Source organism: Pelobates fuscus, chromosome 5 (genome assembly GCF_036172605.1).
Source record: "Pelobates fuscus isolate aPelFus1 chromosome 5, aPelFus1.pri, whole genome shotgun sequence".
NCBI classification, from domain to species: domain Eukaryota; kingdom Metazoa; phylum Chordata; class Amphibia; order Anura; family Pelobatidae; genus Pelobates; species Pelobates fuscus.
The window spans coordinates 156,172,816-156,194,063 of record NC_086321.1 but is presented as its reverse complement, the minus strand read 5'-3'; the positions used below and the strand labels follow the sequence as shown (position 1 = coordinate 156,194,063).

The 21,248-nt window shown below is 40.8% G+C and overlaps 1 protein-coding gene across 1 annotated transcript in view; it reads right to left on the bottom strand.

Annotated features, from left to right (window-relative positions):
* CIT (citron rho-interacting serine/threonine kinase) overlaps positions 1-20,134 on the bottom strand; it is a 103,207-nt gene extending 83,073 nt beyond the window's left edge. The window contains exons 1-5 of the mRNA XM_063454602.1: positions 20,093-20,134; positions 17,129-17,226; positions 3,353-3,500; positions 2,377-2,552; positions 222-323 (exon numbers count right to left, since the gene is read on the bottom strand). Of these exons, the coding sequence (XP_063310672.1) occupies positions 222-323; positions 2,377-2,552; positions 3,353-3,500; positions 17,129-17,224 (522 nt within the window). The 5' untranslated portion in view covers positions 17,225-17,226; positions 20,093-20,134. The remainder of the gene's footprint in view (positions 1-221; positions 324-2,376; positions 2,553-3,352; positions 3,501-17,128; positions 17,227-20,092) is intronic.
* Positions 20,135-21,248: the final 1,114 nt, after the last annotated feature.

Below are 21,248 nucleotides of genomic sequence, written 5' to 3'. Positions count from 1 at the left end.
TATTGGCTTTGAATAGATATATATATATTTGGATCAGGGACCACAGTGAACAGTCTAATTGTTTTTCCGCAGCTAGGCAATGTTAATTATTGCAATAAGTACAGATCATCACTGAAATTCACACACATATCTGTGGGGGGAGAGAGGGTTTGGGGGAGAGTGGGCGCTTTCTTTTTTGATGAGTAAAGTTTTCTATTTGGAATGTGAAAAGCTAAACTTACCAAAAATAAGTGATCTTTGTCCTGAAATGCATATTGCAACTGGGGAATCCAAGGGCTGATATGATTGCTTAATATGCTCCGCTCTTCCTCAAAAAATGAAACCTACAGAGATTAGACAATTCGCATTATTATAAATGGCAACACGTCTATAAAATGTCACGGTGTGCCTCACAAAGCTACTCTGAAATAAGGGACTCAACTGTAAATGGACATATTTTATAAATAGCATGTTTATCAACTTACTCTTTGGAGTCTTCTCCTATATCCTTGCTACCTAGATATACAGACAGATTTAATGCAATGCAGAAATTCCACTAACACTAGAAGATCTTGGAGCAAGTTGTAACCAATGGGAGATCATTATGGGAAGCGAGAGGGTTCATGGACTTCACGTATTCATCTAGAAATCTATATTCTGAACTATTGTTTAACCTAACCTCGGTATGAACGGCTCACAGCAAAAGACAAACACAAGGCTTGTTCCACGAGGTGTAATCCAGACAGAATTCCATTATATTCACACAAAAATATGGCGCAGATGAGGGGGAACAAAAAAAATAAATAAATAACACATTGAAGAGTGTTTTGGGTCACTAGGATACTTATGCAGAGACAGCTATGGCTCCTGATGGAGTGCTCGTTACTGGATAGATACATTTAATGTAATAATGATCAAGAGAGCCCAGAATACACGGACCAATAGAAAAGCATTAGCAACATTAAGTGTCATTGCCGAACTCTGGAGATCCCCAATCGTTCCGACTCTCAGCACAGTTATCCGTAAAATCAGGGAAACCGTAGAAATTGGCAGGCTGAAGGCTAAGATCTATGAAACATCCAAACACTTCCACAGACCCACAGCTTGCAGGATGGAAAACCACAAAAAAGTATTTGACTAGAGATAGGAATTCTTTTGACGAGACCATTAAAGATACAGAGATGGAGAAACCACTCCCCTCTCTTCTTTTGCCCCTCTTTTGTGCCTTCTTTACCTGGTTACCTTTTAGTACTATCATCTGGGATTACCATTTTTTTGTAAATTAATTTCAAAAGAGGGAGAAAAAATTAAATAAAAGGGTAATTATCCTATATGTTGTTTTACTTAATGAAAACCAAAATAAAGAAGTTTAAAAAAAATTATCTAATTTGTTTTCCCCCTCTATGGAGTATGGACTTGAGAAAACAGTCGACATTAAACACAACTATAAATCCACCATACAAGAAATAGATCCTTGACTGATTGAGAGAGCGTACAATAATTCATAACTAGACTGTTACTGTGTAGTCCTCACTTAGCTAACTATATAGATTGGTAAATGTCTATGAATAGGAAAATATTAAACAGCAAATAAATAAAACATGTACAGTTTATTTTAATGACCATATCAAAATATGTAAGTGTTGATAAGCTAGCAAGTCTCCTATATTTACAAATACTAGATATTAGATGTGCAGTGATATTACTAAAAGAAGAAATGGGAGTGAGCAAACAGCGATCTTATGCCTTTGAGATGTTCAATTTGAAATGACAAATTGTATGTGAAACTAAGTTAGAGATGGGAGTCTGGACTTGACAACAGCACCAAGGAGACAAAAATCAAGCCTGGCATCTAAAATGTGTCTTCTGGCTCTTGCTAGTAGACGCTAGGAAGACTTTAGTGTGGATTTGAAATCTATAGTTGAAGAGTAATTAGACTTCATATATGTGATAAATAAGTACACAAATCAATATTTAAATGGTTACTCCAAGCACCATGACTACTTTGGTGATTTGTCTGCATATTCCGAGATTTTCCACCTCCGCCAATAGCATTGGGTTGTCATCAGCCAACCCAGAACTAGAGTTCCGGGCTGATTAATGTCCATTCTGTGCACCGGTCGTTCCACAGAATGACAGTCATTGGCTTAGAGCAACCAGCTGACGCTCTCAGCCAATGAATGTCACCCATCGAGGTGTCCAGTTTCTGCAGCTCACCAGAGAGCATCAGAGCCCGGAGGAGAACCATTGCTAAATGGTTTGCACCAATATTGGTAAACCAGGCCAAGGTACTCCTAGCTTCATAACTACTACAGGGGGCTGTATTGGTTATGATGCTTGGAGTAAGCCATTCATTTATATTGTAAAATATTGCAAAGGGAGAAATCTCATAAATACCTGCTCTTGGGCTAGAAGTGCTTTCTTCTTCATGATTTTCATAGCAAAGATGTCACCTGTCAATTTCTCTTTGACAACATGCACATCAGCAAAATGACCCCGTCCAATAACATTCTTCAATTCAAAGTCCTTCACACTGGGATGAAGATCACGTAATTCTGCAATAGTGTCACCATCTAAAAATGGAAATTAAAAGAACATTACTGAAAGTGATTCATTAATGGAGAAGACATGCAAAATGCAAAACTTTCCAATATTCCAATAAGCCTTTTAATGTCGATAAGTGTTTTCAATTCTTATGTCTTAGAATGTAAGAGTGGATTCCTTGAGCAAAGTGGAAATAATTATCTTCAAATCAAGGGGGTTTATGAACTGAATAGTGAAGCAATAGATTTGCTAAATGTTGACAAATGTAACCAAGCTCGTAAACAACTTTCAACTTAGCTATTTTATTTTTTTATTTTTTTAAACAAAAATATGCACTTTGGTCTTTAGTTATGGGCAATTTACTGCTTAGAAAATAAAACATTTTAGCCTCTACTGCAATCATACTTTTTGATGTGTACTGTTGGATAGTTTTATATATATATATATATATATATATATATATATATATATATAAATTTAAAAACTAAAAGATAACACATGAGTAAAGCAGAGGTAATAAAACAAAAATGGTTTTCCAGGGAACATTACAGGGTTGAGATAAAGTTGTACCATTGTTTTTGAGATATTATCCAGTTGGAGACACCTTTGCCAATACAGATTGCAAATTTACATAGCACTATCTGTCTCTATAGGGACAAGTGTAGTTATTTTAATACTGAGTTATACTTTAGCAAATATCTAATGGAGTCTGTGTACCATTACAGAAATGGCAAGAAATGAATTAATTTTTATTTAACATTTTTTAACACAGTTTCAATATTTAGCACATAAGTAAACACCCAAAACTAAAAATTCAAACTTTACTTACACTTTTTTACAAAGTTCGACACATGTTTAATTTTCATTAATGAAGGATTGCTGCATTCTTCAAATAAAACAAACAATGAATCTAAAAGTCCTTCTCTGCTTAGGGCTGATAACTGTTGTTGAAAAGGAAACTGGCACGATGACTTTCCCTAAAAAAAAAAAAGGAGATAAATATGTATTGTTACATTGTTACACATTTAATTTAAACACAACACAACTATTTCTTTGTAAAAATGTGCTATATATTTAGCTTAAAAAAGTGTAGCCATCAAAGAAGATACAGCAGGAGTATAATACTGAAAGATAGCTCTAGTGCTGGGGTGGCCGGTGGTCTGTCTCTACCTAGTAGTCAATCACAGCTGGTCGAATAGCAATTTGCATCAAACACAGCAGTCACTGGGCTATACATAGGATATCGCGGCATCACTAAAACAGGACATTCTGCACACATGCGGCGTCAGCCAGCTACTGTCCAGCGGTTCAGTTTTTCAGCTGCCGGAAAGCATTTACTTGTAAAAAACAGACACAATTTCCAAGTAGCTGTAAATCATGTCTTGTTACTTGCACTGAACTGGGGAGTGTTTGAAATAATTCAATGTGTTGCCTTAAGTAAGGCACTACGTGCGTTAATGTGTAAAGCATTTTACACAATGAAAGAAGCTGCGCATGTCACTGCAGAACATTTTTCTGTAAATAGCTCCGCACAGTAAAACACCCAGCTTGTCTAATGTAAGGCACTTTCATGGTTATTTACTAAAGTGAGAATTCAAGTTTAAGACTTTTTAAAGAATTTTTCCAAATCGACTATTTTGGCCTTAAATTTGAAATTCACTTTGAATTCTCCCTTTAGTGAATAACCCTCTATGTCAATGTGCAGAGCATTTTAGCCAGTAAAATAAGCTGTGTGTGTCACTTCAGAACATATATTCGATAACTAGCTCCACACAAATTGCCAAATGTAGGGAGGGCGCTTTCCGGCTTTTTTACCAGAGTGAGAATTCAAAATGAATATATTGGATTTCCATGCAGATTGCATTGTTCTCCTGGTTTAAAAGGATGGTCATTGGGACTCACATACATATTGGTAATTCAGCATTGGGACAGGCTCGATCTGAGTTCAATCAAATGTTTCTCATAGAGACTTTCGCAAAGGCACTCGCTACAATCTGCAAATCCAAGGCTTTTCAGAGATGCACATCCAATGGCCATAAAAGAGATTAAATTATTGAATCTATTTTAGAACAAACCATCCAATGGCTGCCAGATTGAGAGCACCCAGAGGAGTCAAAATTGCAAAAAGCAAACAGTGCTGTGTCTCAGGAATGGCCCTGGTTTTATCAGCAAGGTTGTGGCATCTATGCCTTAAAACACTTAATTAAGATTAAAGGGACACTATAGTCACCAGAACAACTACAGCGTATTGAATTTGTTCTGGTGTGTAGAATCATTACCTTCAGGCTTTTTGCTGTAAACACTGTCTTTTCAGAGAAAATGCAGTGTTTACATTACAGCCTAGTGATAACTTCACTGGCCACTCCTCATATAGCTGTTAGAGAGCCAACCTGGGTCATGGCTGCCTAAAATGCATCCAAATATTTAGTATCTCCTCCCTCTGCATGCAGACAATGAACTTTCCTCATAGAGATTCGTTGATTCAATTCATCTCTATGAGGAGATGCTGATTGGCCAGGGCTGTGTTTCAATCATGCTGGATCTGCCTCTTTGTCAGTCTCAGCCAATCCTATGGGGAAGCACTGTGATTGGATCAGGCTACCACTTCTGATGATGTCAGCAGACTGCTTGTTTTTTTTAGGCAAACAGCATGCAGAGTTACAGTTTCTGGCTTGAATACAGTAAGATGAGGGGCCCAGGGGGGCTAGATGGTGGTTTTAACACTATAGGATCAGGAATATATGTTTGTGTTCCTGACCCTATAGTGATCCCTTAAGTTAGTTTGGTGCTTAGAATGTCCTTTTAAGTCCACAGATTAACACCATTGGTGAACTAACGTTTTAAAAACCTACATGCACAGCAATCACCACACTCTCTAACAATCCAACACTTCCTGTAGAGAAGCACTGCATCCAATTCATCTCTATTATATAGTAGAAGCAATGGATACATTATGTAAGGAAGCGCCTCTAGTGGTTGTCAGTGAGACAGTCAGTCACTAAAGGGCTATTCCAAGTGACAATACCACTTCAGTGTTTAGAAGGTGTGTTTGGTGTCCATATATTTAGATTTTCAGTTTGAAATGCTGCACATACAGCTTGAAGACAGAGTTGTAAATCCACCTCCAGTAGAATCTTACACCAGCCTTGGAACAAGGGTTGTAAGCTGACTTATGTTAAAGGGTTAATGAATGGCCTCATTATTAAAGGGATCTGCAGTATCTCTATTAAAGGGACACTATAGTCACCAGAACAACTACAGCTTAATGTGTTTGTTCTGGTGAGTATAATCATTCCCTGCAGGTATTTCCATGCAAACATTGTCTTTTCAGAGAAAAGGCAGTATTAACATTGCTCCCTAGGGACACCTACAGTGGCCACTCCTCAGATGGCTATTGGAGGTGCTTCCTTTGGCAGTGATGCACAGTAGGCAGCACTTCTGTTCAGCATTTCCATGCATCGATTCAATGCATCTCTACGAGTAGGTGCTGATTGGCCAAAACAGTGTTTGGCTCTGCCCCCATCCCACTTGCTTGCCGATTCCAGCCAATCCAACGCTTTCCCTATAATCGCTGGAAATAAGGTGAGTTTTAACCCATTCGAAGGAGGTTTAGGGGGGAGGAGCAAATCACCAAAATGGTGGGTTTAACACTATAGGGACAGGAATACATATTTGTGTTCCTGATCCTATGGTGTTCCTTTAAATCTGTGCATACATATAGTGTTGTTAGCGCACATAGCATGCATGCTGTCCAAGTCCTCCCTTCAGTCTGCCCTCTGGGACATCACTGGAGCAGGTTTAGGCTGCAGGGAGAACATGGCCTCAGTGTATGATCACAGGAGTTTCTGCTTTTTTTTTCTTCTTTCTTTTGGTGAAGAAGAGGTAAAGCATGCCAGCCAGGGTTACTCCGACAATAAACAGTGTGTTAATATAACACTGTTTTTTTAATTGGAGTAACACTTTAAGACAAAGTGGTGTCCCTTTATTCTATCACAAGCTGTTGCTCATTCAATTTATGTATTGGAAGATCATATAGAAGTCAGTAACTCGAGCTGTCTAACTTGAAAGCACTGCAGGCAACACAGTATCCAACTGTGAAAGCCTGCTGTTCAAAGTGTGAATAGGAGCAATCTCAAGTGCTTGAATGAGTCAACTTAATAGAAAATGTTAAACTGCATTATATTTCCTTGTATACTTCACTTGTGTTTTGTTAAGTAGCTTCCCTGGGTCATCATGGCAGAATATTTGATTGCCAGTAAAACTACATATTTGTATAATTATTTGATTTCCCAAGATAAAAGTGTTTATTATTTTTATAAATATTCTTGTTTATGATTCACATATTACAACTAACGCATTTAGAACCTGAACCGCAAGCAATGAATTACTATCCACTTTGAAGCTCAACTCACAATGAAAACAAAACAATAGGTACAAAAGGTCCAAGTTTCTCAACAGAAGATCAGAAACCTGTAGTCAAAGAGCACAAAGAAGCCAGATTTTAATTACATTCTTTGTTGAAAATAACAGTCAGTACATTCATCAATCATGTTGATTGACACTTCTCTGTTGGATTTATCTGGTCTGAAAAAAAGCTATTGAGGCCTTCCTATGAACCTCCCAAGTGTTAAAACACTGATCCCAGATATGTACAATGGTCTAGATGGGTTTCATTTAAAAGCAGTCAATAGATTGTTGATCAAAAGACTAAAGGTGACACTGTTTTCCATATCTGTTAAATACGTACATTTCTGTGTAAATAACGAATATTTGAACATAATACAAAATTATAACTTTTAAACCAGGATAAATATAAGAAAGTTTAATTTATTAAAATATTAATTCAATTAATCCAACCAGTTGCAAACACGAAAGTGGTGAAATAGCTAAATGTATAACTAAAAACTGTGTCAATAACAGCTCTACTTTATCTGGTTCCCTTAATATAACTACTTTTCCAGCAAACAGGATTGGTAGCAAGATCATAATGTTTCTATAGTAACTACAGCAAGGGTTTGATGAACTACAGTAATTTGGTTTAATAGAGTTTATAATATCTACAGTGCACCAGAACTGGGTAGGAGTTATAAAAAACACAGACACAGTTTGTGCATGACCTAACTAAATTTAATGCTTAACAGCAGTCACGCTTAATCTGTTTTTGGTTCTGCTCTGAATGCACAACAATGTCCCCTTTTTCACCCAAATATATTCATCCTGATTAAGTGAAAATCATCCCATTTCAGAAAGTTCCAAATAATCTCAGACAGACTACTATACATACATTTATTTACTTCCTTATTTTTAAGGACTATTGGGGTAGATTCTTCCCCTTTCACATTTAAGACCCACCGGAGTGCCCATCCTACTCATTGTTGCTTAATTTCTTTGTGAATTCCAGTCACAAGTTTGTCAAATGATGGGTTTTATAAACTGAACCTGTTTGCTCCTGATATATTTTAGCTTTTTTTTTAAATTGTCTTTTATTGTGGCAACGGTCCTGCTGGTAATGGTTCATCATTTCACAGCTGAACATAATGGTAATGTGCATAAGAAACAAACCAACTGTATAATAATATGCAGTAACAAACATAGTATGCGCCGAAAATATAGCGCAGATACAAAACAGTAGTGTTGTGTTGCTTAACAAAACATAACAAAACAGATCCAGAAAACTCAAATAGAGTCAAGGTATCACAGAATAAGATGGCATATTAAGGTTAAGCAATGGCAAGCATAGGTGTTAGAATGGTAGTATAGCATGACCTAGGCAGAGACAATAATCTGGGGGTAAAAACAGTATTGGTAGCAAGTGTAAGTCAATGTAAAATACGAGTAAATTAAAAGTTTGTTATGGACTTAACAGTGTCGAATAATAATGCAGCATAACATTTGCATCGCAGACATCAGATACCAGAAGCGTTAAGCGGTGTCGGAAGTGATACAAAAAGGAAAAGTAATTTATGTGCCCATGAATAGGATCATATGTAATACTTTGTAAGGCTTAGGAGCCAGGATATCAGTACTTGTGTAAAAACAAAACAAAAACAAAAAAAACACTACTACACCTTTACAAAGGGGGGTTACAGAAAAAGGAGAAAGGCCTATTGCGTGAAGACCCTCTCTCGGGCATCTACGGGATTGTCCCCCAATACTCCCAAAGATCTTGTGTCAGGCATGCTCGGCCAGACATTATAGAAATGTCTAAAATAAAAATACAAAATTAAAAAATAAAATATATATATAATAAAAAAATAAAAACAAAACACTGAAGAAGTGTACTGTGAGCATGTGGCCCACTCGAAATGATTCAATATAGGAGATGCATCTGTCTCATGTTGCTGGTTTCACGGAATGGCGCAACATTGATGTAAGAAAGGGCCATCTATGTGTTTTAGGGTAATGGAACTGGGGCTTCCAGCGCTTCAGCTAAGTGTGAGGGAGGCCTTGGACATTTGGTAAGGAAAATAAATACATTTCATTTTTAAAAAGAGGGGGGCAGGGGAGGGGAAGAAAGCAGAGGAAGGGAGAGACAGTGAGTGCCCTTCCCACTGGAAAACCACCCCACAGCAGCAGCACTGGTCTAATTAGCAGTTTGAAAAGGACTTTCCACAGCATTGCAACACAATGTCCTCTAAGGTGCAGAGGCTTCATCTGCCCCCCTCAAGTCAGTCCTAATGCAGGGATCTCCAAGGCACTTCGGGCACTCAGAGGCAAAATCAGTCGATTGGGCCCCCCACACAGGAGTCCCCAGTCCCTCTCTAGCATTTGTTAAGCGGTTGCCCTCTCATGTCTCTCCTGGCACTGGCCACACTCTTGGGAATGGTGTGCGCCGTTTACAGTCACCGGTCGGGCAGCACCATTCTCCCCCACAGGGCTCACAGCATCGGGGACAATCCTCCCTGCAGTGCCAGACCCCAGGTATCCAGAAACATCCACGAGCATCACTAAGAGTCCACTAAGCCCTCAACTTCATCTAGTTTGGACACCCCCCCCCCCACCCCAAATATGATCTCCCCTTACCAACCTCTGACTCTTCCTTCTAAGCTAGAACTGGTGTAGCTGGTGTTTCCACTTCCTTGCCCCATTGTCTCCACCAACCCACTCACCCACCTCAGATACCGGCTCATCTGTCCTGGACACACCTATTCCTGTGCCTACCCCCACTAGTTCTTTGTATCCTGAACTGACGCCCTTTTTGGTAGGAGTGTATTTTTGCGTATTTTATTATTGTTCAATTTTATTATTAACAGTCAAAATTGTTAGAAGAATTCTTAGTAACAGTAACGGAGTCTAAAATACACATGGACGAAATGGTCAATGGTATAAAATGCTGGAATACACTTTCACCCTTTTTTTGTTACCAGATGGGCCCCTCCCAGTCTTGTCCGAAATATCCCCTTTCTAAATTACAAACGGATATATTTGACCCCCAACCGACCACAATATTCTACAAATGTCTGCAGTCCCATTTTAACACATATAACGCCTGGTACCCTCCAACCCCGGCATTTACAGTTGCCCCTCCGACTTACACCTGGCCCAACACACATTGATGGCAATGGCCAATTGCCAATTGGAGACCCTGTATTTGTATACATTCCCTTTCCAACTACCGATCTGCTTATTTGGAAAACCCATAACCTCTCATATACTGACAAACCATAAGCTATGACTGACTTGGTTACATCAATTATTCAGACCCATAACCCTACATGGGCAGAATGTCAGCAGTTACTATTGACTTTATTCAGTTCCAAGGAAAGGACCTGTATTAATCAATTGGCCCTTAAAGCTATTGCGGAGACTGCACGTACCCAGCAACAACTGAACCCAGCGACTTGGGCCGCTGCCCATTTCCCCAATACAGATCCCAATTGGAACATAAAAGGTGCTGATATGGTTAATTTAAAAGCTTACCAAAAAGCCATTATTACAGGCATGAAAGCAGGTGGGGGAAAGGCTATAAATATGTCAAGAACAGCTGAAGTATTACAAAAAACTGATGAATCTCCCAGTGCCTTTTATGAGAAACTGCTTGAATCATACAGACTTTATACCCCTTTTTTATCCCGAAGCCCTTGATTTCTTGTATGATTAATTCGGTATTCATTAGCCAGGCCCAGAGTGACATTAAAAGGAAATTGCAAAAGTTAGAGGGATTTGCAGGGATGTCCATAACACAGTTAAATGGAAGTAGCAAACAGGATTTATTTGAATAGGGAAGCTGAAAAGAAGCATGAGGAGGAACGCAGGATGAAAAAGAAAGTGGATATGCTAGCTGTAGCAATTACAGGAGTACGCAGGCGAGGAGGAGGTGAGATTAGGAATGACAGACCACAGTTAGGAAGATATCAATGTACCTATTGTAAAGATAACCACCTATACATGTTGAATTAAAGCTTGGTGCTTATCCAGTTAGCCTTCATCAGTACCATATACCACATAAGGCCAAAAAAAACAGACAGACATACTTGGACAGGTTTGTGAACTGTAAAGGTGGAGGACGTCACTCCCTGGATTCATCACTCTAGGGTTAAACCAGCGGCAGCAAGCTACCCCAGATACCGAGAATCGTTGTTAGATCAGGTTGAAGCGAACTACCCAGTCCCTGGAGCTTGATTAAAGTGACATAAGGAAGTACGAGAAGATCTTCAAAAACCATGGTTGAGAAAGATATCAGAGAGCAGCAAGTAGGTGTTTTAATGGCCATAATAAAGCCTGACCACCTACCAATGTTTCATAGCCAGAGTGTCTCAAAGGGACCTCTGTGAAAGGAAAGGAGGATCAGACGGACAACATTCCCTGCAGCCCTCACAAGCGGGAAGCTACTACTCATTGTAAATCAATGGAGTGTAATCCTATACACATGACAATTTCTTACCCCCAGCAATTTATTAATACGTTTGGGAATCTTTTCGGTTTCCAAACATATGGTACTGGGACAAACCCAGGAGCCATTCTATATATAGGCCTTGAAACCCAAACTCATCAAGTATTCCATTCCTTTTATGAGGAGATGAGTGTTGAAGATAAAGTTCTCCGCACTGTTAAAAACCTGTTTATCGGGGGCGGGGCCTGACTGCCATGGAGGGAAGACGTGCCTGCTTGAGGCTCCCTCCTGATCTAAGCTACATCAACTAAATGGTCACTCCTGACCCACGAAAAACGACTCAAAATGACCCCAAGCAACGCACTGACCCTTAGTCCATACGGTAAACCGGTAATGCGGCCCGGGAGTGGACGACAGATGGCAGGCTATACTCGTGGAGGCATGCGGCCAGGTGAGCACGAGATGGGAGCGGCGGCCGAGCTCTCAGTCTGGAGCGACCCGCGAGCCGATTGCTACAAATGGGTACCCCGTAACCCCCACCCCCCCCGGACCGGTGGGGGTGATCCCGGTCCACCACTGGGAGTACTACCAGCTTTGGCAGAAACAAGCATGGAACAAACTGGAGGTCGGGGAGACCCACCCAAGATGGCGGCGACCACGCGGTTCACGAGCAAACATGAGGTACAACAAGCCCCTGTGTCCAGCCTGGAACTAATATTTACAAACTTCTGGCTTAAGCTTGAGCACAGATTAAGGCAGGGGGCCTTGCTAACGCCCACCTCCAGACACCCGCCAAACCGCCCGCCGCCTGACCCGCAGCATAAAATGTCACCCCAGGGGAGGCCCAAACCAGCGAGAAAACATCTGAGAGACAAACAAACAGCTTACCCACACAGGGCGGAGAAACTGCGAAAACAACCAAGACGCAGTAGGGGCACACACCAGGCTCCCTCTACCGTACGAGCAACTCTACCCCAGACTACTGACTCATACAAGCGACATCCATCACGTCCACTGACCCCCCGCATTGAACTGCGACAACATGGGCAACCGTGGCAGGGACCAGCGCAGCCCCAACGAGGCATCGGCTGAGGAACCTAAAGAGCACTGCATACCTGGGTCCATGACCGAAAGACTGTCCGCAGCAAGCTACTGATGCCTCATATGGTTCCTATTTGCAAATGCTATAGTTTTTATTGTTTTCCTGTGGTTTTTCATTTGATGTGTCCTTCATACTTTTATGAACCTGCTACGACCAATGATTTGAATCTAGCCACCTAACATAGCAAACACTGCAGTGTTAAGCATTACCTGTATTTACTTGTTTACTGCATCTTCATGTTCACTTTGATGTTTAAGCTCTCATAAATTAGAGATTTAAAGCAAGGTTAACAGATATTGCTGCCTCTGAAAACAATCACCATTAAGCATGACAATGTTGGCAATATCAGAACCTCTAGTTAAAACGTATCTTATATTCTGACATAACCTTTGTAGACCTAGCCTGTTATTATTATTATTTAAAAATGTGCTGTCAATCGCATGCCATGTCAAACCCAATGTTCCTACTCAACTTGCCAATGCTATTGTGGCATCGCAAGAAAAATGTTATCCGTATTTACATGCACAAGAAAAATAAAGAATTTAAAAAAAAAAAACCTGTTTATCGATCTGGAGTGTATTGCAAGTAGTCTTAATATAACTAACTGCTTTGTATGTGGAGGTTCAAATCTGGGAGACCAATGGCCATGGGAAGCAAGAGAAGTATGGTACCCTGGTTCTGAGAAAAATGAGCAACAGATGCCTTCCCACTCCAGTAATTAAGCAACCACACGGGAAAAATCGGAATGGCAATTAAAAACATCCAGAATCAGTCATGTATGCTTAGTTACGGCAGGCTCAATGTATAACTCCCCTGTAGGCGAGCTGACTTGTCTAGGGCAGAAAGCATATAATACTAGTAGCCAAAATACTACCTGGTGGTCAGCTTCAAATGTCTCAGAGCCAACCAACCCTTTTGTTAATTACACCAATTTAAGAGAGGTATGGTTTGATTTATCGGCTACATCTAACTGGAGAGCCACAGAACATTTATACTGGATTTGTGGTAAGAAGGCGTATTCAGAATAACCACAGGATTGGGTGGGGGCATGTGTGCTAGGTATGCTCAAATCATCCTTCTTCTTGTTACCAATCCAAACCAGAGAGACTTAAGCTCTATGATGTAAACCATAGGAAGAAGTGAGCACCATTAAATATAGGTAATTGGTAAGATGATGAATGGTCACCCCAACAAATTATTAATATTATGGACCTGCTACTTGGGCTGAAGATGGTACTTATGGTTATGGAACCCCCATACACATGCTCAACCGCATCATAAAGATTAGATGAGGTGGTTGAGATTATAACTAATGAGACAGCTGAAGTACTTAACCTCCTGGCAAAACAGAATACCCGTATGAGGTCAGCCATTTACCAAATAGGCCGGTGCTTGATTATTTATGAGCAGTAGAAGGAGGTGTGTGTGGAAAATGTAATCTCAGTAATTGCTGTCTGCATATAGATGACGAAGGGCAAGCTGTGGTTCACCTTACCAGCCACATGGTTAAATTAGCGCACATACCTACTCAGATCTGCAATGGGTATAATCCAGGTAGTTGATTTGGAAGCTGGTACAAACTGAAACTGTATGTTTTTGCAAGTATTTATCCAATTGCAATTTAAACATCTGTATGGACTCTGATAAAACCACCTCTTCAGGAAGATAATTCCATATTCTTATTGCTCTTACTGTAAAAAAACCTTTTCTTTGCCTTAGATGAAATCTCCTTTCTTCCAGCCTAAATTTGTGACCTCGTGTCCTATGTATAGCCCTGTTTATAAATAGATTTCCAGATAATGGTTTGTACTGGACCCAAATATATTTGTATAATGTTATCATATCCCCTCTGAGGAGCCGTTTTACCAAACTAAAGAGATTCTTAACCTTTCTTCGTAACTAAAATGCTCCTTTCCTTTTATCAATTTTGTAGCTCGTCTCTGCACTTTTTCTAGTGCCATGATATTCTTCTTTAAAACAGGTGGCCAAAATGGCACATCATATTCAAGGTGTGGCCTTACCAGCGATTTATAAAGAGGCAAAATCATATTTTCATCCCGAGAATTTATGCCCCTGTTTATACGTGACCAAACCTTACTGGACTTAGCAATTGCAGATTGACATTGCATATTGCTGCCTAATTTGTTATCTATAACAATTCCCAAATCCTTCTCGTGTGTGGTTATCCCTAATTCACTAGCATTTAGGGTGTAAGTTGTTTGTGCATTCTTGACCCCGAAGTGCACAACTTTGCATTTCTTTATGTTAAATTTAATCTGCCATTTTAGTGCCCAGACCCCCAATCTATCCAAATCCCTCTGCAGCAAGGCAATATCCTGCTCACATTGTATTACTTTACAAAGTTGTATGTCATCTGCAAACACTGAACAATGGCTTTCAATGCCTATTTCAAGATCATTTATAAATATGTTAAATAGAAGCGGTCCAAAAACAGAACCCTGAGGGACACCACTTACCACTTTTGTCCAGAAAATTTACGATTAATGACAACTCATTGTACTCTATCCTTAAACCAATGTTCTACCCAAGAACAAGAATATTCTTCTAGACCAATTTCTTTTAGTTTGAAGACTAACCTATTGTGAGGAACCGTATCAAATGCCTTGGCAAAATCCAAGTAGATTGCAACACCCAGATCTATACTTCTACTTACTTCTTCGTAGAATGCAATTAGGTTAGTTTGACATGACCTATGTTTCATAAAACCATGCTGATTATTGCTAATAAAGTTCTTCCGAATGAATTCCTGAATATTATCCCTTAATAGCCCTTCAAATATTTTCCCAGTCACAAAAGTGACTACTCACTACTGGTCTACTCATGTCTTCAGTAAATCTTTTAAAATTCTCTTCCATACAAATGTATATCTCGTGACTGTACTCTTACATCTCCATCTCCTCAATTTCCTTGCACTTCTAGCTCCAACCCTCCTACTTTGTGTACAAAATCCCTCCTTACATCCAATCAACCATCTTCATGAACAATGAACACTTGTTTTTGGCTCTTGGTTAGAAATCCCTCTCATAAATGTCTACCTTGATATCCATAATTCAACTACCTTCCTAGCCTCACCTGATCACACCAGTTAATTTCCATCAAAGTTATTTAACAGTACATAAGCTGCAAAACAACTTTAGCTTAATGGAGTGGTTTGGGTGTATATATCATGCCCCTGCATTATAACTGCTCAATTCTCCTCCATTTATCAGTTAAATCACTTGGTTTACGCAGCCAAAGGCACACTGCCCCTGCATGTGACTTACACAGCCTCCCTACACACTCGCTATAAAGAGATATCTAATTTGTAAATTTCCTTTATTGTACAGTCTGTTTAATGTACAATTTCTTATCTCCTGCTTTGCTAATAGCCTACTATAGCCTGCAACAAGCTCCTGTGTGTGATTAAAGGTAAATTAACAATGCAGGAGATAACTTCTAAAGAAAACACACTGTGCTGTCAGATCTTATTGAAAATGAAACTTTTTTTCATGTTTTTTTCAATTTTTTCATGTTGGCTGTGTGAGTCTAAGCCAGATGATGGGTTGTTAGGGCTGCATAAACAGGTACAAAAGTGATAACATTTCTAAATGGCAGAGGATTGAGCAGTGAGACTGTGGGGACATGATCTATACACCAAATCGGGACATGATCTATACAACAAATCGGGACATGATCTATACACCAAATCTGCTTCATTAAGCTAGTGTTTTTTTAGTGCTCAGAGTATTTAAACTAGGAATCTACCGATATTGATTTTTTGGGGGACAGATACTGATAGTGATAATCTGTGAACATTTAGGCCGATAACTTACCAATACCGATATTCTGGACATTTACCGCTTTGAAAAAATTACATTTCTACACAAATCTAGGTACAAAATATACATGCCAGTCAGATTTTTTTTTAAGAATATTTAGTGTTCCTCTCACTTCCCCTCGCCTCCCTTCCCTGTCCCTTAGTGTACCTCTTCCCTCCCTTCCCTGTCACTTAGTGTTCCTTTCTCCACACCTCCCCTCCCTGTCACTTAGTGTACCTCTCCCCTCCCTGTCCCTTAATGGTCCTCATCCCCCCCCCCCCCTCTTTTACCCCCTTTCCTTTAATGTGTGTCCCCTCTCCTTAGTGGTACTCTCCCATCCCTGATGTGCCTCATTATCGCTCTTGTAGCGTGACTTCCTGTCAGTCTGGCCAGTTACAGGAAACTGAAGCTCCTGTACCGTGGTCCGCTATGCTCCGGTCAACCATGCTACACTGAGTGACAGGTAGGGAGGAGTGCTGTGTTGCCTGATGGACGCGCAGGCCCTGCGTGCGCTGGGCCACCACCGCCTCTCACATTATCTGCAATATTGGTATCAATAGTGGCCGATACCAGTATTTGCCAAAATCCGGATTATCGGCCGAACCGGTTATCGGTCTATCCCTAATTTAAACCAAAACACTATCTATGATCCCACATGTTGTAATGTGAGTCCTGCCTCATGCCAACTGATTCCACAGTTTTATGTGCATCTTTGATTGTCCAATCAAATTACAAATTAATAGCTATATCATTACAGATTAATGTAAAGTACCCTGAATAACAACACTATATAGGAAATATTAAATAAAATAACATTTAAATACAGCAGGTGAAGATGGTCTGTGACAGTACCTGGAAGAAGTTGTTGAGTCTAGCAGCCCTACTAGTAATAGGGTCTGAGATGGAAGAATCCGCAACGCCGCGATTTCCAAACTTGAATTTCAGCATGTCTGAAAGAAAAAGAGAAAGTTTGCTGAACGGTAAATAACTTAAGAGAGTTAGTCTATCATTTTAAACAAGCTTTAAATACAAACGTATTACCCACTTTGTCTCATCAACGACATGTATATGCATGTCTTCCGAGACTCCTTAAATAGACATACTGGCTTCTATCATTTTATTAACTTGCACTTTCTACTTCAACTGGTAAAGCGTTATTGTTCCCCAAATGTGTTTCAATTCCATATACCTCCACCATTATAAAGTGTCTTTCTTCTTTGTCATGGTAAAAAAGGATATCCGTGACCCTTCCTGTTGTATTTGTGGAAAATAAACCTTACATACAATAAATGGCATGTTATACACTTTCATAAACTCAAGGTAAGAGTAGGACAAATCATATATGCTTTTAAGATAATGCCTCTGCAACAACACATGTAGAATAAATCTTGTTTAAACATAGTAAAAACTACTCATAGAGCAAGCGGTTAGGCTTTTGTATTTTCTCTGGGTCCCATATGTGAGTGTCTTCTTTTGCCAACCAATAAGAGTGCTCTGATAGGTAAATAGTGGATCTTTTTCTGAGCACATGTCTTTTTTCATTTTATAAGTTTGATGAGCTTAATGGATTTTAATTTGGCCTTTTTTGGGGCTGAAATAAGAAGGTTTTAAAAAAAAGAAGACATCAAATGGCAATATGCTTTATTTACAGGTATTTAGTTTAATGTCCCCGTCCCCCCCACTATTTTTATGGTGAGGGGGGTAGGTAGGGCTCTATTTTATTTTTTTTAGGGTGGGGGTTGGTGACTAGGGGCTTGGGGACCCCTAAGTCACCTGGGTGGGGTATTTTTTTTTTATTTAGCCCCCACCTGTCGCCGATGGGTGGGGGCATGGGGGGATAAAAGCAGCCCCACCCCATTGTCTTTTAGGGCCCCCACCCGTCACTCATGGGTTGGGACCGGGGGGGACAATAGGTCCCACCTTTATTGTCATTTAGGGCCCCCAACCGCCGCTGAAGGGTCGGGCCGGGGGGGGGGGGTATAATAGGTCCCCCTATTGTCATTTAGGGCCCCCACCCACTGCTCATGGGTGGGGCCGGTTGGAGAACAATAGGTCCCCCCTATTGTCATTTAGGGCCCCCACCTACCGCTCAGGGGTGGGGGCCGGGAGGAACTCTATGTCCCTCGTTTAATTAAATAGGCACCACTCGCGGGGCACAGGAGGGGGTTCCGGGGGGACACTATGTCCCCCCCGCTAGTTAATAGTTGCACAACCATGGGGCCTTTAATGAGAAGGGTGTTTTTTTTTTTTTTTTTACAACAGTGAGCAGCCACTGGAAAAATGCATAAGACAAAGTAGTCCTTACTTTGTCTTATGGTTTAACCCCTTAAAGGGACACTATAGTCACCAGTGCAACTACATGTATTCTTCTGGCTTGAATACAGTAAGATTTTTACTATATTTAGGGAGGCATGAGGTGCCAGGCAAGTCCCCCCATCGCGATCACCGGAAAGGGATTGCAAGCGAGCGGGTAAGTCCCCTGGACAGCGGGGATGTACTATGACGCCCGACGGCATTTAGAGCCGGGTCCCCAAGTACGGCATAACACGCCCGCCGTCCTTAAGGGGTTATAAAAAACTAGAGCAGATATGGAAAAAAAGAAGAACAGATCCTGCGAGAGGGAGAGAAGAAGAAGAAGAGATTAGGGAAAGGTAAGTTCGGCATGACAGTGCCGCTTTAATCTCATTAAAGTGGTCTTGGTCCCTGTCCTACGAAGTTATGCAATGTAAATTATTGCAGTTTTCAAGAAACTGCAATGATTGCTTTGCAGCACTAAGACTGCCTCCAGTGGCTTTCTCTGAGACAGCCACTAGAGGCGCTTCCGAGATTCTAAGGGACTGATTACCTTAAACATTGCTTGACATCCAGCATCAGTGAAAACCCCATAGGAAAGCATCGGGGCAATGTGTTCCTATGGGAGTGGCTATTGTGCTCACCAGATGATATCTGAGGAGGCAGAGTGCTGACCCAGTGCCGAACGATAGATCAGTGCTGGAATCTGGTGAGTAAATAGTTTTTTTGGGGGGGGGGGGTTTGTTTGTTTTTGTTAACTCTTTATGTGCCAGGGGAGAGGACCAGAGGGCAGTATAGTGTTAGGAATAGAAATCTGAATTCCTAACACTATAGAATCCCTTTAAGTTGTGTCTACTGCCAGAGCATGCGGAAACAGCCCACTCCACAGCACAGGGTGGAGATCAGTTAAGAGATATCAAAATATTTCTCAGGATCAGATCCAGTCAATACTAAAATAAAAACTTATTAAATTTGTACTAAATTCCCTCCCTAGTCCAGGCAAACCTGGTAACTTTTAGGGGATTATGATCTTTCTCACCAACAAACCTGGCAGGCTACTCTATCTAGTGACAGTCCCTGCAGGCACAGTGCCATGATGGATAATTGTGTATGTTATCATATTTAATTAGCTGTGTAAGTGTATTGAGTCAAGAGGTAAAGAAGCTTCTTACATGTCATGTGACTGCAGCAAAACATTACAGTTAACTCATGTTTCCCTGTGACAGACACCACACACCCAGACACTGACACCCCATGCCAGCTGTATTACTGCCATACACTGACACCCCATGCCAGCTGTATTACAGACAGCAAGGGCCAGCTGTATTACCGACAGCAAGGGGTTAATCCATGAGAGCTGCCCCCAATACAAGGTTCCTGATGGGGGTAATATGGCACCAACACACTCCGAAGCACCGTATCCGAAAAAACACCACCTACACTGCTTTATAACGTAATACTCGGAGATTAATAGGATGTGATGCCGTGGACAGTTACTGAATGCATTGTTTACAGGGGACTCACCTGACTCCGCTCTTTACCGCGCCATTAAATTCAAACACAAACTGCGGGGAGTGACGTCACTTCCGGGCCATGCCGGAAACCTGGCAACTTCCGTACTTTGCCAGCACTTCACCCTGCGCAATGCTCTACATGTCCGTGGTCTTTCTAGCACATAGGAGCTCAGTTTTTTGTTGTTGTTTTTTTGTTAGTTGTTTTAATCAGAGGCTCTTGTCCGGGCCTGTATAGGTATATTTTATATGCGGTTACTACAGATTTTGCCCGAAACAAATATGTCTTCCATGCATAAGGCTCTTTATAGAAAGTACTGATCTGTGACCAGCGCCCTCTAGTGTGGATGTGACGTTTTAGCATGCTGTACAGTCAGTGGTACATGATGAGGATGTGCACCTGCTACTAAGAGGAGATGCTCTGTCATCTGAGTATAATTGAGAATATAAATTCAAAGTTAATTTTCACAGTTTAGACCAAAGAAGCCAAAACTGAAAAAATTCTGCTATTTTTCTCAAAGTCAACTATAATGCTTAATGGGACACTATAGGTACTCAGGCTACTTCATCTCATTGAAGTGGTCTGGGTGCAGTGTGCCTGCCATTTAAGCTCCGCAGCTGCAAACATTGCAGTTTCAGATCATCTGCGATGTTAATATTGTAGTGTTAAGCCTGGCTCTAGTGGCTGTATACCAGGCACTTCCTGGCCTTTCACATTGAATCAAATCTTTCCTATGGCGAAGGCCTAATGTGCGCAAAGCACACACCGAATTAGGTTCCCCCATTGGATGGAGCAAGAATAGCTCATCTAGAAAACTCAGCTTGGCTATTTTAGCTAGAATGTTGTCATACATTTCTAAATTTGCTGCCAGATGTTTAGTATATAAGCAGGGTCGCCATCAGGGTGGTTAGGACAAAACTTTGGTAAGGGGCCCACTCAAGCCAGGGGCCCACAAGGTTCCAGTTGGAAAGATATCTCCCCAACTGGGCGGCATTGAAGATATCCTATAGAGCGGGCCCCTTACTTGGGAGCACAGCCGTCCACCTTTTACTCTGATTGCAGTGCTGGGAGGATGGGAAATCAGATCACTTCCTCCCATCATACAGGTAACCAGATGCATTTGTAAATAGGTCTACATGTACATATGTGTCTGGCAAGTGCATTCCTC